Genomic DNA, 14416 nt, shown 5'->3' with positions numbered 1-14416 from the left:
GAGAAGAGAGAGAGAGAGAGAGAGAGAGGAGAGAGAGAGAGGAGAGAGAGAGAGAAGAGGAGAGAGAGAGAGAGAGAGAGAGAGAGAGAGAGAGAGAGAGAGAGAGAGAGAGAGAGAGAGAGAGAGAGAGAGAGAGGAGAGAGAGAGAGAGAGAGAGAGAGAGAGAGAGAATGTAGGCCGGGCCGGCACTGAGGCGAGGATGCCAAGGAGCCATTAATAAGAGAACAGTCTGTTCCTAACCGCCTGCCTCTCAGGCTGCTTGACCGAAATAGAGGATGGCATGGCGTGGCCATGGGGACCCTCTCGCTGTGGGTGACCTGCTTGTGGTGTCTCGCCCAGGTGGATGGCAGGCGGGCAGGTGTGGTGGGGAAACGAGGCTGGCTGGGAGGGGACTCGAGGAGAGAGAGTAATATCCTGGAGCAGTCTGGGTCCTTGTGGACCTCTGTACAGTCTTGGTCAAAAGTTTTGAGATTGACACAAATACTAATTTTCACAAAGTCTGCTGCCTCAGTTTTGATGATGGCAATTTGCATATATTCCAGATTGTCATGAAGAGTGATCAGATGAATTGCAATTAATTGCAAAGTCCCTCTTTGCCATGAAAATGAACTTAATCCCCCAAAAACATTTCCACTGCATTTCAGCCCTGCCACAAAAGGACCAGCTGCCATCATGTCAGTGATTCTCTCGTTAACACAGGAGAGAGTGTTGACGAGGACAAGGCTGGAGATCACTCTGTCATGCTGATTGAGTTAGAATAACAGACTGGAAGCTTTAAAAGGAGGGTGGTGCTTGAAATCATTGTTCTTCCTCTGTTAACCATGGTTACCTGCAAGGAAACACGTGCCGTCATCATTGCTTTGCACAAAAAGGGCTTCACAGGCAAGGATATTGCTGCTAGTAAGATTGCACCTAAATCAACCATTTATCGGATCATCAACAACTTCAAGGAGAGAGGTTCAATTGTTGTGAAGAAGGCGTCAGGGTGCCCAAGAAAGTCCAGCAAGCGCCAGGACCGTCTCCTAGAGTTGATTCAACTGCAGGACCACCAGTGCAGAGCTTGCTCAGGAATGGCAGCAGGCAGGTGTGAGTGCATCTGCACGCACAGTGTGGCGAAGACTTTTGGAGGATGGCCTGGTGTCAAGAAGGGCAGCAAGGAAGCCACTTCTCTCCAGGAAAAACATCAGGGACAGACTGATATTCTGCAAAAGGTACAGGAATTGGACTGCTGAGGACTGGGGTAAAGTCATTTTCTCTGATGAATCCCCTTTCCGATTGTTTGGGGCATCCAGAAAACACCTTGTCCGGAGAAGACAAGGTGAGCTCTATCATCAGTCCTGTGTCATGCCAACAGTAAAGCATCCTGAGACCATTCATGTGTGGGGTTGCTTCTCAGCCAAGGGAGTGGGCTCACTCACAATTTTGCCTAAGAACACAGCCATGAATAAAGAATGGTACCAACACATCCTCCGAGAGCAACTTCTCCCAACCATCCAAGAACAGCTTGGTGACGACCAATGCCTTTTCCAGCATGATGGAGCACCTTGCCATAAGGCAAAAGTGATAACTAAGTGGCTCGGGAAAAAAACGTCGAAATGTTGGGTCCATGGCCAGGAAACTCCCCAGACCTTGTGGTCAATACTCAAGAGGCGGGTGGACAAACAAAAACCCACAAATTCTGACAAACTCCAAGCATTGATTATGCAAGAATGGGCTGCCATCAGTCAGGATGTTGACAGCATGCCAGGGCGGATTGCAGAGGTCTTGAAAAAGAAGGGTGCTTGTAATTATACTTCAGTATTCCATAGTAACATCTGACAAAAGTATCTCATAACACTGAAGCAGCGAACTTTGTGAAGACCAATACTTGTGTCATTCTCAAAACTTTTGACCACGACTGTACAGACAGAAATATGTTTATCTCCCACAGGACAGGCTGCTTGGCTCTAATGAAACAGAGAATTGGGCTAGCAGCAGTCAGAGCCCATCTCACCAGACAGAGCTCTGAGTCCGGCTGCCCCCCACATCCACTGACCGCCTTCAACCCTACTTTAACTATATCCTGTGGAGTGCGGTTTGTTATCCACACTCAGAAATAGACAACTCCTACCTGGCGTAGCATGCTTTACATTCAGACTCCAACCCATACTGTTATTGATTTCCGACTCTGACTGTTCACAGTATTTGAAGAAATGTAACTGTTGTTGACACACAGACAAAAGCTTTCAATCGAGGTTGAAAGAGCCTCTTGACAAGGTATAGTCAGTGCTTCAGATAGTGCTGGTACTGTAGCCATTCATCTCAGTAAGACAGGAGAAAAGCTGAGGAGAGAAGACAAGAGCAGAGGAGAGGAGTGGGAGCAGAGGGGGAGTAGAAAGGAGGGTGAAAGGAGCAGAGGAGAGGAGTGGGAGCAGAGGGGGAGTAGAAAGGAGGGTGAAAGGAGCAGAGGAGAGGAGTGGGAGCAGAGGGGGAGTAGAAAGGAGGGTGAAAGGAGCAGAGGAGAGGATATGAAAGAGGTGTGTAGGCTAGGTGTCTGGAGGGGTTTACCTGCAGAGCGTCGTAGTAGAGTTTTTTGCCCTCCTCATCTGTCTTGTCCGACATCAGCCAGGCCTTGAGGAGGTACTCATAGAAGCTGTCTCCCAGGCCGCCCACTGACACATGATCTACAGGACCGACACAACACAACACAACAGATTAGAGGATCACGCTGGAGTCTGGCTAATTTACCTGCTCTCATCCCGTTAGCATCCCTCCCCCTTCCTCCCCCCTCCCCTTCACTCCCTCCTTCCTCCCCCCGTGGCGTGCCTCACCTCAGGATGATGTATGGCCCAATGATGGCGGCCATAATCTCACCACCCGAGGCTGTTTACACAGGAAGGTGGCCCCTAAATACCTGCTCAGCCTCAGCAACAAAGGGACGTGTCTGGCATAGGCCAGGTCGAGGGGACAGGGACGGGAATGGGGACTCATCTCCAAACAAAACCTAACAAAGCTACAAGAGTAATGGGATTAGACTCCTTTGATGGCTGATGTATTGAAGATGTTTGCAGGGGAGAGATTGGCTTTCTGAGGAGTTTATCAGCTCCCCCCAGCATGTCCCCTGTCACTGTGTGTCTGTGTGTGTGTGTGTGTACACCTGTGAGCGTGTGTAAAAGAGGGAGAATGTGAATGTGTGTGTGTGCACATCTGTCTGTGACTGATTTAGTCTGGCCATTTACATGACAGAGAATGTGTGTGTGTGTGTGTGTGTGTGTGTGTGTGTGTGTGTGTGTACCGACTGAGCTGTTCAGGGAGCAGCAGCAATACCACAGCATGGTAAAAAGACAGAGTCACTGTGCACATAGTGACATTCAGTGCGGTGAGGGGCTGTGCTCTGTGCTGGGCCCGGTGACGGTGTTGTGCTCTCCTGTCCACTTCACCACTACATTCTCTGAGGAATGAGTCTCCAGGGTCTGGGAGAAAGCCCCAGCCAAGCCAAGCCAAGCCACTATGTTTGTCATATTGATTATCGTGCCCCCTCATACATATGTACAGAATCCAAGATGGCGTAGCAGTGCGGTCGTGTACTCTGTTGTGTGTCCGTATAAATAGCCTGTTTTTTTATTTTTTTGTCTTTTGTTGTATATATTTCCCTATCACACTTTTCATCCTTCTACTAAATATACTTTCCTGCAACCCGCCTCACTCAATGTGGAACGGATTCTACTATTTACTTACCTTTTATCTAGAATCTCCAGTTGAAACTAGCTAGCCAGCTAACTAGCTACTTGCTATTAGCCACCGTTAGCGGTTTTCACCCAGAACGTCTGATTTTCTGCCGGAATAACTGAATCACTGGACCTTTAACACCGGATCATCGCAACTAGCTAGCTGCAACCGAATGGATGTTGTGGTTGGCTAATCAGCCTTGAGCTAGCCTTGAGTCAGGCCCATCTCCCGGTTATCTACCTCTCTGTCAACCGGACGGGACCTCCTAGTGTCGACACGGAGCCCCGCCGATCCATCACGACTGGTCTGCCGACGTAATTGTCTGTGGTTTCAACAGGCTTCCCGTTGCGACGACCACTAAGTTCCATCTGCTAGCCCCGGCCCGCTAGCACACGCAATTCAACAGGCGTGCTTCCTGATCGCCTGTGCTGTAGCACCAATTCGAACTGCTCTCGGACTCACATTGTTGTTCACTGGACCTTATGATCACTCGGCTGCACAGCTGATGCCTGCTGGACTGTTCCTTTACACGGTACCCTGTACTGTTTTATCTGTTTAGCCTCAGCCCAAACTTTTATCGCCATTACCAGTTGTTGTCTTAGCTCTCTCGAATAACACCTGTGATTGCTTTATGCCTCTCTCCCATGTCAATATGCCTTGCCTATTGCTGTTCCAGTTAGTTCTTATTATACAATTTCACTGTAGAGCCCCAAGTCCCTCTCAAACTGCCTCAAATAGCTCCTTTGTTCCACCCCCCATACACGCGGAGACCGGCTCAATCGGTGCCTCCAGTGATGCTATCTCTTTCATTGTTACCCAACGCTTAGGTTTACCTCCACTGTACTCATATCCTTCCATATCCTTGTCTGTACATAATGCCCTGAATCTATTCTACAACGTCCGGAAATCTTCCCCTTTTATTCTCTGTACGCAATGCACTAGAAGACCAGTTCTTTAGCCGTATCCTTATTCTAGTCCTCCTCTGTTCCTCTGGTGATGTAGAGGTTAACCCAGGCCCTGCAGCCCCCAGTATCACTCCTACTCCCCAGGCGCTATCATTTGTTGACTTCTGTAACCGTAAAAGCCTTGGCTTTTTGCATGTTAACATCAGAAGCCTCCTTCCTAAGTTTGAGTTATTCACTGCGTTAGCACACTCTGCCAACCCTGATGTTCTAGCAGTGTCTGAATCCTGGCTTAGGAAGGCCACCAAAAATTCAGAAATTTCCATCCCCAACTACAACATTTTCCGTCTAGATAGAACTGCCAAAGGGGGTGGAGTTGCAATCTACTGTAGAGATAGCCTGCAGAGCTCTATCATACTATCCAGGTATGTGCCCAAACAGTTTGAGCTCCTACTTCTAAAAATCCACCTTTCCAGAAATAAGTCTCTCAATGTTGCCGCTTGCTACAGACCCCCCTCAGCCCCCAGCTGTGCCCTGGACACCATATGTGAATTGATTGCCCCCCATCTATCCTCAGAGTTCGTACTGCTTGGTGACCTAAACTGGGATATGCTTAACACCCCGGCCATCCTACAATCCAAACTAGATGCCCTCAATCTCACACAAATTATCAAGGAACCTACCAGTACAACCCTAAATCCGTAAACATGGGCACCCTCATAGATATCATCCTGACTAACTTACCCTCTAAATACACCTCCGCTGTCTTCAACCAGGATCTCAGCGATCACTGCCTTATTGCCTGCGTCTGTAACGGGTCCGCGGTCAAACGACCACCCCTCATTACTGTCAAATGCTCCCTAAAACACTTTAGCGAGCAGGCCTTCCTAATTGACCTGGCCCAGGTATCCTGGATGGATATCGATCTCATTCCGTCAGTAGAGGATGCCTGGTTGTTCTTTAAAAGTGCTTTCCTCTTAATCTTAAATAAGCATGCCCCATTCAAAAAATTCAGAACTAAGAACAGATATAGTCCCTGGTTCTCCTCAGAGTTGACTGCCCTTGACCAGCACAAAAACATCCTGTGGCGTACTGCATTAGCATCGAATAGCCCCCGCGATATGCAACTTTTCAGGGAAGTTAGGAACCAATATACACAAGCAGTTAGGAAAGCAAAGGCTAGCTTTTTCAAACAGAAATTTGCATCCTGTAGCACTAACTCCAAAAAGTTTTGGGACACTGTAAAGTCCATGGAGAATTAGAGCACCTCCTCCCAGCTGCCACTGCACTGAGGCTAGGAAACACTATCACCACCGATAAATCTACAATAATCGAGAATTTCAACAAGCATTTTGCTACGGCTGGCCATGCTTTCCACCTGGCTACCACTACCCCGGCCACCAGCTCTGCACCCTCCACTGCAACTTGCCCATGCCCCCCCCCCTCATCTATAAATCACTGCTAGGCAAATCCCCGCCTTATCTTAGCTCATTGGTCACCATAGCAACACCCACCCGTAGTATGCGCTCCAGCAGGTATATCTCACTGGTCATCCCGAAAGCCAACACCTCCTTTGGCCGCCATTCCTTCCAGTTCTCTGCTGCCAATGACTAGAACGAACTGCAAAAATCTCTGAAGCTGGAGACTCTTATCTCCCTCACTAACATTAAGCATCAGTTGTCAGAGCACCTTACCGATCACTGCACCTGTACACAGCCCATCTGAAATTAGCCCACCCAACTACCACATCCCCATATTGTTATTTATTTTGCTAATTTGCACCCCAGTATCTCTGTTTGCACATAATCTCTTGCACATCTATCATTCCAGTGTTAATACTAAATTGTAATTATTTTGCACTATGGCCTATTTATTGCCTTACCTCCATAACTTGCTACATTTGCACACACTGTATATATATTTTCTGTTGTATTTTTGACTTTATGTTTTGTTTACCCCATATGTAACTCTGTGTTGTTGTTTTTTATCGCACTGCTTTGATTTATCTTGGCCAGGTCGCAGTTGTAAATGAGAACTTGTTCTCAACTGGCTTACCTGGTTAAATAAAGGTTAAATAAAAAATAAAATAAATAGTTGAAGTCAGAAGTTTACATACACCTTAGCCAAATACATTTAAACTCAGTTTTTCACAATTCATAACATTTAATCCTAGTAAAAAGTATCTGTCTTGGGTCAGTTAGGATCACCACTTATTTTAAGAATGTGAAATGTCAGAATAATAGTAGAGAGAATGGTTTATTTCAACTTTTATTTCTTTCATCACATTCCCAGTGGGTCAGAAGTTTACATACACTCAATTAGTATTTGGTAGCATTGCCTTTAAATTGTTTAACTTGGGTCAAACGTTTCGGGTAGCTTTCCACAAGCATCCCACAATAAGTTGGGTGAATTTTGGCCCATTCCTCCTGACAGAGCTGGTGTAACTGAGTCAGGTTTGTAGGCCTCCTTGCTCGCACACTTTTTTTCAGTTCTGCCCACAAATGTTCTATAGGATTGAGGTCAAGGCATTGTGATTGCCACTCCAATACCTTGACTTTGTTGTCCTTAAGCCATTTTGCCATAACTTTGGAAGTATATTTGGGGTCATTGTCCATTTGGAAGACCCATTTGCGACCAAGCTTTAACTTCCTGACTGATGTCTTGAGATGTTGCTTCAATATATACACATAATTGTCCTTCCTTACTCAAGCAAAGAGGCACTGAGTTTGAAGGTAGGCCTTGAAATACATCCACAGGTACACCTCCAACTGACTCAAATTATGTCAATTAGCCTATCAGTCGCTTCTAAAGCCAAGATATCATTTTTTGGAATTTTCCAAGCTGTTTAAAGGTACAGTCAACTTAGTGTATGTAAACTTCTGACCCACTGGAATTGTGATACATTGAATTTAAAGTGAAATAATATGTCTGTAAACAATTGTTGGAAAAATTACTTCTGTCATGCACATACTTCTGACATGCACCAAAACTATAGTTTGTTAACAAGAAATGTGTGGAGTGGTTGAAAAACAAGTTTTAATCACTCCAACCTCAGTGTATGTAAAATTCGGACTTCAACTGTATGTCATTAACAGCCACAGCGTTGTTTGGGAGATGGAGATAGACTCCAGCAGTAATAAAGGTGACAGGACAGAGCTACAGAGGTAGGGGTTTAGAATGTGGCCTTAGCCCTGATAGGGGCTGTACTTCCTGGCTGACTGGGGCCGAATTGGGCCGGCCTCAATGCCATAGGGGTTAACAGCAGGTCAGAGAGGGAACACCAGGTCAAGGATCTGATCATGGCTTTATCTGTTTGACAATACACACTTCCATAAAAGATACGAGCGGGAGAGGCTTTGGACCTGGATAACAGGGTGATTGTGTGTGTGTGTCTGACTGAGGTTGCTGGGAGAGACATGGTGGTGGCAGGTCCTCTCTAGGCTGCTGACTGACACCTCTGTGTAGGTGACTTGGGGACGTTATCCCATCATCAGTATGAGGTGGTGGAGGTGTGTGTACGTGTGTGTGATAGCTTGTCTGTGTGTTTTGTGAGTGAGTGTGCATCACCTGGTAGACGGCTAGTGATGTTCAACAGTCTGATGGCCTGGTAATAGAAGCTGTTCAACAGTCTGTTGGTCTGGTAATAGAAGCTGTTCAACAGTCTGATGGTCTGGTAATAGAAGCTGTTCAACAGTCTGATGGCCTGGTAATAGAAGCTGTTCAACAGTCTGTTGGTCTGGTAATAGAAGCTGTTCAACAGTCTGTTGGTCTGGTAATAGAAGCTGTTCAACAGTCTGATGGTCTGGTAATAGAAGCTGTTCAACAGTCTGTTGGTCTGGTAATAGAAGCTGTTCAACAGTCTGATGGTAATAGAAGCTGTTCAACAGTCTAATGGCCTGGTAATAGAAGCTGTTCAACAGTCTAATGGCCTGGTAATAGAAGCTGTTCAACAGTCTAATGGCCTGGTAATAGAAGCTGTTTTTTAGTCTCTCAGTCTTGGCTTTGATGCACCTGTACTGTCTCCATCATGACTGTGGGCCATGTCATTGGTGTGATAGGATGTCCGTATATCTGTGGGCCATGTCATTAGTGTGATAGGATGTCCGTCATATCTGTGAGCCATGTCATTGGTGTGATAGGATGTCAGTCATGTCTGTGGGCCATGTCATTGGTGTGACAGGATTTCAGTCATGTCTGTGGGCCATGTCATTGGCACATAGGAAGACGTGACAGTCAAGCAGCTACTTTGCTCAGAGGGACACTGTACTGCACTGATTAAATTCAAACATCCCATCAATAACAACAACAGCATCACCAGAGCTTTGATAGGCCATCTGAGAAACACTGAGACATTGAGAATGGCAAGACCATTTCCATGAGATCACCCTCAGGTGGTTCCTGTCTAATGTACAAGTAAAATATCCCCAGGTGGCAAATGGTCCTGGTGTGAACCTTTCTATTTTTGAAATCACATCCAACATTACCATTCCTATACCCTCTGGATATTTGTCACTTGAGTTGTTTTTCTTTACATGGAAATTCTTCTTCCAGCTAACACTGACAAATGTAGACCACATTAATAAGTTGAAAAATACAAACTTTTAGAGGTGCTTTTAGCAATGTTTGTCTTGGAAAAGCGTGGTTTGGCATTACTGGCGTAGAACATCTACCTTCCCTTAGGCAGTCAGCAAATCACAGAGCCACTCTCTCCCTCACCTGGCTGGCTCCCATCAGAGTAGCTACATGTAATTATAATAATAATACTACACTTCAAAGACCCAAACATGTAGAGTCATCCATAGAGACACAGGACTCAGATGTTCACTATATTACGGAGTTGCAAACTACAACCAGATAAATCCATGCAGAAAATCCCTCTGGGAGCAGTGCAGTAGATGGGATGAATCAAGTTGTCAGAGAGAATGAGAGACAAGCAGGATGGCTGTCCTCCTCTTCCTCCCCTTCTACTGATCCACCCAGAGGCAGGAGAGGGGCTGGACATACAGCGACCAGTCATTAGCGGTGAACACGGCCCCTCGCTGCTTGCTCACCAGGGACAACAGCAGAGACAAACACAAAGACGGTTGGTACGCGTATTCATCAGACGTGACATTTCAGCGAGGGCGTAGAGGGGGCATTCAATCATAGGGGGTCACACAAACACACGACTCACACACGACTCACACACACGACACAAACACACGAACACACATACCTCACACTGGGATGATCATAGATCATTAGCATGACAGAGTTATTAGACACACACAGACAACAGACTGTTTAGACTGCTGTGTCATGGGGACTGGGGAGAGGCTTGCCAAGCTGATCAGGGGCAGGACCAAAGACTGTGTGTGTGTGTGTGTGTGTATCTACAGGGCTGGGGAGGGGGAAGGTGGTATCACATAGAATAGCAAAACAAACAACATGGCTAAAATATGCATTCAAATGAGTGTGTGTGTGTGTGTGTGTGTGTGTGTGTGTGTGTGTGTGTGTGTGTGTGTGTGTGTGTGTGTGTGAGAGAGAGGTGCAGTGGGTCCCTCAGGATGCTACAGCCAGAAGCATATGGCTGAGGTAACGACTGGTCTGGTCTAATCTGATCTGGACTATGCATCTCATTGACCTTTTGTGCGGCTCAGAGACAAACACACTCATTAGTGAGGGGATCCACAGCAGCTGCTGTCTTCTGGGCACAGGGCTGTCTGACCACGGACACACTTCAGGGTTCCTCCACTGCCACCACCACCACTCCCCAGCCACCTCACTGTGGCCTAGATCAGGCAATCCTTTGGGCTGAAGCTCATTTTGTCAAGATGTGGCCTGGCTGGAGCTGGGTAATGCCACAGTGGCAGTGGCTCCATACCAGTCAGGGACAGGGGTGCTGAACTGTTGGGGTGCCTGAGTGGCATGAAGCCCATGTATCAAGTCTAAGGAGTAGGTGTTTGAGTTTGAGTGAGAGTGTAGTATTGTGTGGAGGTATCAGGACTGAACTGTAGCCATGGAGAAGGACTAATTACTTTACTGGCAGAATTCAGACACCTGAACGCCACAGTCATTTTTAAGTACTGTCATTAGCCACAGACACTTATTTCTCCCTGATGTCACTGTGCAGCATGAAGTTACATAATTGTCTAATGCACAGCCCTCGCCATCAGAAGTCATGTGTACCACTGGACTGACGTGGCTCTCCCGGCTGTAAATGGCTTGATAATTACAGGCTGTGAAACTGCAGTTGATAGCCACTGATGTACCACTAATGGAAATAGAATGGGGTGAGAGGGTGAGATGGGAGAGAGGGATGATAGTGGTGAAAAGAGAAAAGGATGGGCAATATGGAAGATAGAGGTGAGATGGTTAAAGAGTGATGTAGAGGGAGGAGAGAGGGATGAGATGGAAGAAGGAGAGAGAGGGGAGAGAATGGTAAGAGGGAGAGAGGAATGAGACAGGAGAGAGAGAGAGAGAGAGAGAGAGAGAGAGAGAGAGAAGGGTCAGATGAGAGATAGGGGGACTTACGTTGTCCCCACTGTCCGCTGTTAGGGTTCAGGTAGTTGGGGTACAGTCCCAGAGGCTTATCAAGGCGATTCAGAACCTTCCGGATGTTCATGACCTAGGAGGCGGAACCAGAGAAATTAGTTTCTACTTTCTTCCTGCAACCTCATTGCCTCCTCATCTTCCAGCAGCACGCCACAGTAATGCACTTTAAATGGCCTTACTGCAGGGACGGCAGTTAAAGGAGGTATAAGAGAGAGAGACGCCGATGAATCATAGCGGAAAGAAGGCATATACCTGCGGAACAGGCGTTAACAAGAATAGTAATGAAGGTTGCGGCTATGAATAACCCCATCATCAGGCTGGCTGAGTGCTCAGTTTAGACTGGTGTTAATGCACTGGAATGGAAACGACGGTGCTGTGGCTCCCTAGCTCTCACCTTCTCTGCGAAGGCTGGATTCCCTGACAGCTTGGAGAGGTGCATGAACTCCAGGTGCAGGGTGCCGTACTCTGCCAGGATGCTGCTGCCTCCAGACGCCCATGGCCAGTTCCTTCCGATGCCACTGTAGACACAGAAGACAACACAGTTAACTCAGGTCCTCCAAACAATACCGTCACAGCATAGGGGCGGCAGGTAGCCTAGCGGTTAAGAGTGAAAAGGTTGCTTGGTCGAATACCAGCGCCGACATCGACAGGTGAAAAATGATGTGCCCTTGAGCAAGGCACTTAACTCTAATTGCTTCTGTAAGTCACTCTAGATAAGAGCATCTGATAAATTATTAAAATGTTAAATATAGAACACAAAACAGAGCTCTACGAAATCTCAGGTACTCCAAACATCACTGCAGAGAAACAGAACATTGCACATTTACTCAGTCAAAACCCCACCACACGAACATTCCCTAGAGAGCTCCCTCCTCCACAAGTCAACCACTGAACCGTAGGGTCAAACCTTCCCCTCCTCTTATGAATGTAACTTACAATACACATTTGTTTAACATCATACCAAATTGACAGTGTGTGTGTGTCTTTATAATGTCCTGTACTATCTGTCCACAGTGTGTCTGTAGGTGTCTGATGACTTTCTAAACAGCAGGCCCTGGTCAGAGCTGCCCTGACTTCTTTCTATTACCCTGCTCCCTGTGTAACATTACCTCCTGAGTCGCCCTGATCGGACCGGCGTGTCAGTGCCGACTAATAGGACTAATACAGTGCCTATCGAAAGTATTCACCCCCCTTGGCATTTTTCCTATTTTGTTGCCTTACAACCTGGAGGTTGGGGGTTTGTATCATTTGATTTACACAACATGCCTACCACTTTGAAGATGCAAAATATTTTTTCTTGTGAAACAAACAAGAAATAAGACAAAAAAACTGAAAGCTTGAGCGTGCATAACTATTCACCCCCCCCAAAGTCAATACTTTGTAGAGCCACCTTTTGCAGCAATTACAGCTGCAAGTCTCTTGGGGTATGTCTCTATAAGCTTGGCACATCTACCCACTGGGATTTTTGCCCATTCTTCAAGGCAAAACTGCTCTAGCTCCTTCAAGTTGGATGGGTTCTGCTGGTGTACAGCAATCTTTAAGTCATACCACAGATTCTCAATTGGATTGAGGTCTGGGCTTTGACTAGGCCATTCCAAGACATTTAAATGTTTCCCCTTAAACCACTCGAGTGTTGCTTTAGCAGTATGCTTAGGGTCATTGTCCTGCTGGAAGGTGAAACTCCGTCCCAGTCTCAAATCTCTGGAAGACTGAAACAGGTTTCCCTCAAGAATTTCCCTGTATTTAGCGCCATCCATCATTCCTTCAATTCTGACCAGTTTCCCAGTCCCTGCCGATGAAAAACATCCCCACAGTGAAGCATGGTGGTGGCAGCATCAAGCTGTGGGGATGTTGTTCTCGGGGTGATGAGAGGTGTTGGGTTTGCGCCAGACATACCGTTTTCCTTGATGGCCAAAAAGCTCAATTTTAGTCTCATCTGACCAGAGTACCTTCTTCCATATGTTTGGGGAGTCTCCCACATGCCTTTTGACGAACACCAAACATGTTTGCTTATTTTTTTCTTTAAGCAATGGCTTTTTTCTGGCCACTCTTCTGTAAAGTACAGCTCTGTGGAGTGTATGGCTTAAAGTGGTCCTATAGACAGATACTCCAATCTCCGCTGTGGAGCTTTGCAGCTCCTTCAGGGTTATCTTTGATCTCTTTATTGCCTCTCTGATTAATGCCCTCCTTGCCTGGTCCGTGAGTTTTGGTGGGCGGCCCTCTCTTGGCAGGTTTGTTGTGGTGCCATATTCTTTCCATTTGTTAATAATGGATTTAAATGGTGCTCCATGGGATGTTCAAAGTTTCTGATATTTTTTTATTTCTACCAATAAAGCATACTACTAAACATACTGCAAAACTTGAAGATATCCGTCTTAATCCCCTTTCCCCAAACTAATCGTCTCAATGTAAAGTGTTGCTGGTGCCTGTGATATGTGAAGTGGAACCTGTTTAAGTTTCTGATATTTTTTTATAACCCAACCCTGATCTGTACTTCTCCACAACTTTGTCCCTGACCTGTTTGGAGAGCTCCTTGGTCTTCATGGTGCCGCTTGCTTGGTGGTGCCCCTTGCTTAGTGGTGTTGCAGACCTTTGGGGCCTTTCAGAACAGGTGTATATATACTGAGATCATGTGACAGATCATGTGACACTTAGATTGCACACAGGTAGACTTTATTTAACTAATTATGCAACTTCTGAAGGTAATTGGTTGCACCATATCTTATTTAGGGGCTTCATAGCAAAGGGGGTGAATACATATGCACGCACCACTTTTCCGTTATTTATTTTTTAGAATTTTTTGAAACAAGTTATTTTTTTCATTTCACTTCACAAAATAGTCCAAATGGGTATATGTCCATTACATGAAATCCAAATAAAAATCCATTTAAATTACAGGTTGTAATGCAACAAAATGGGAAAAACGCCAAGGGGGATGAATACTTTTGCAAGGCACTGTAGCTACGTGTAAGTTTGCTAATGGCGCATAATCATTGACTCCACAAATAATGGCTAGTGTCACTATTGTTGTTAGAGCACAGGGAGATTTCTGTCATTAACACCGCATGAGTCAGTCTGGCTAATACAGGGGGCTGGAGGGATCAGAGGGTAAGAGCCAAAAACACATCCCCCGAGTTTGTGCTACGTAAATTGTATTTCACTCAGACACCCAAATTGAACTGGCATCCCCTTGAATTCATTAATAAAGCTAACTTGTTTGTAGACAATAATATAACTAATATGACCTTTCTCCGTGCCAAGAATTGAGTTGA

At 46.1% G+C, this 14416-nt stretch overlaps 1 protein-coding gene across 2 annotated transcripts in view; it reads right to left on the bottom strand.

Moving 5' to 3' along the window:
• Nucleotides 1-14416, bottom strand: part of LOC311108260 (mannosyl-oligosaccharide 1,2-alpha-mannosidase IA-like) — a 177735-nt gene that overhangs the window by 14677 nt on the left and 148642 nt on the right. For both annotated transcript variants that reach the window (XM_084150883.1, XM_084150882.1), the window contains exons 6-8: nt 11539-11662; nt 11124-11217; nt 2548-2663 (exon numbers count right to left, since the gene is read on the bottom strand). In XM_084150883.1, coding sequence (XP_084007009.1) covers nt 2548-2663; nt 11124-11217; nt 11539-11662 — 334 coding nt within the window. The remainder of the gene's footprint in view (nt 1-2547; nt 2664-11123; nt 11218-11538; nt 11663-14416) is intronic.

The sequence above is a fragment of the Coregonus lavaretus genome (assembly GCF_964263955.1).
Source record: "Coregonus lavaretus genome assembly, chromosome: 33".
Lineage (NCBI taxonomy): Eukaryota > Metazoa > Chordata > Actinopteri > Salmoniformes > Salmonidae > Coregonus > Coregonus lavaretus.
This window is presented reverse-complemented; position numbering and strand designations above follow the sequence as displayed.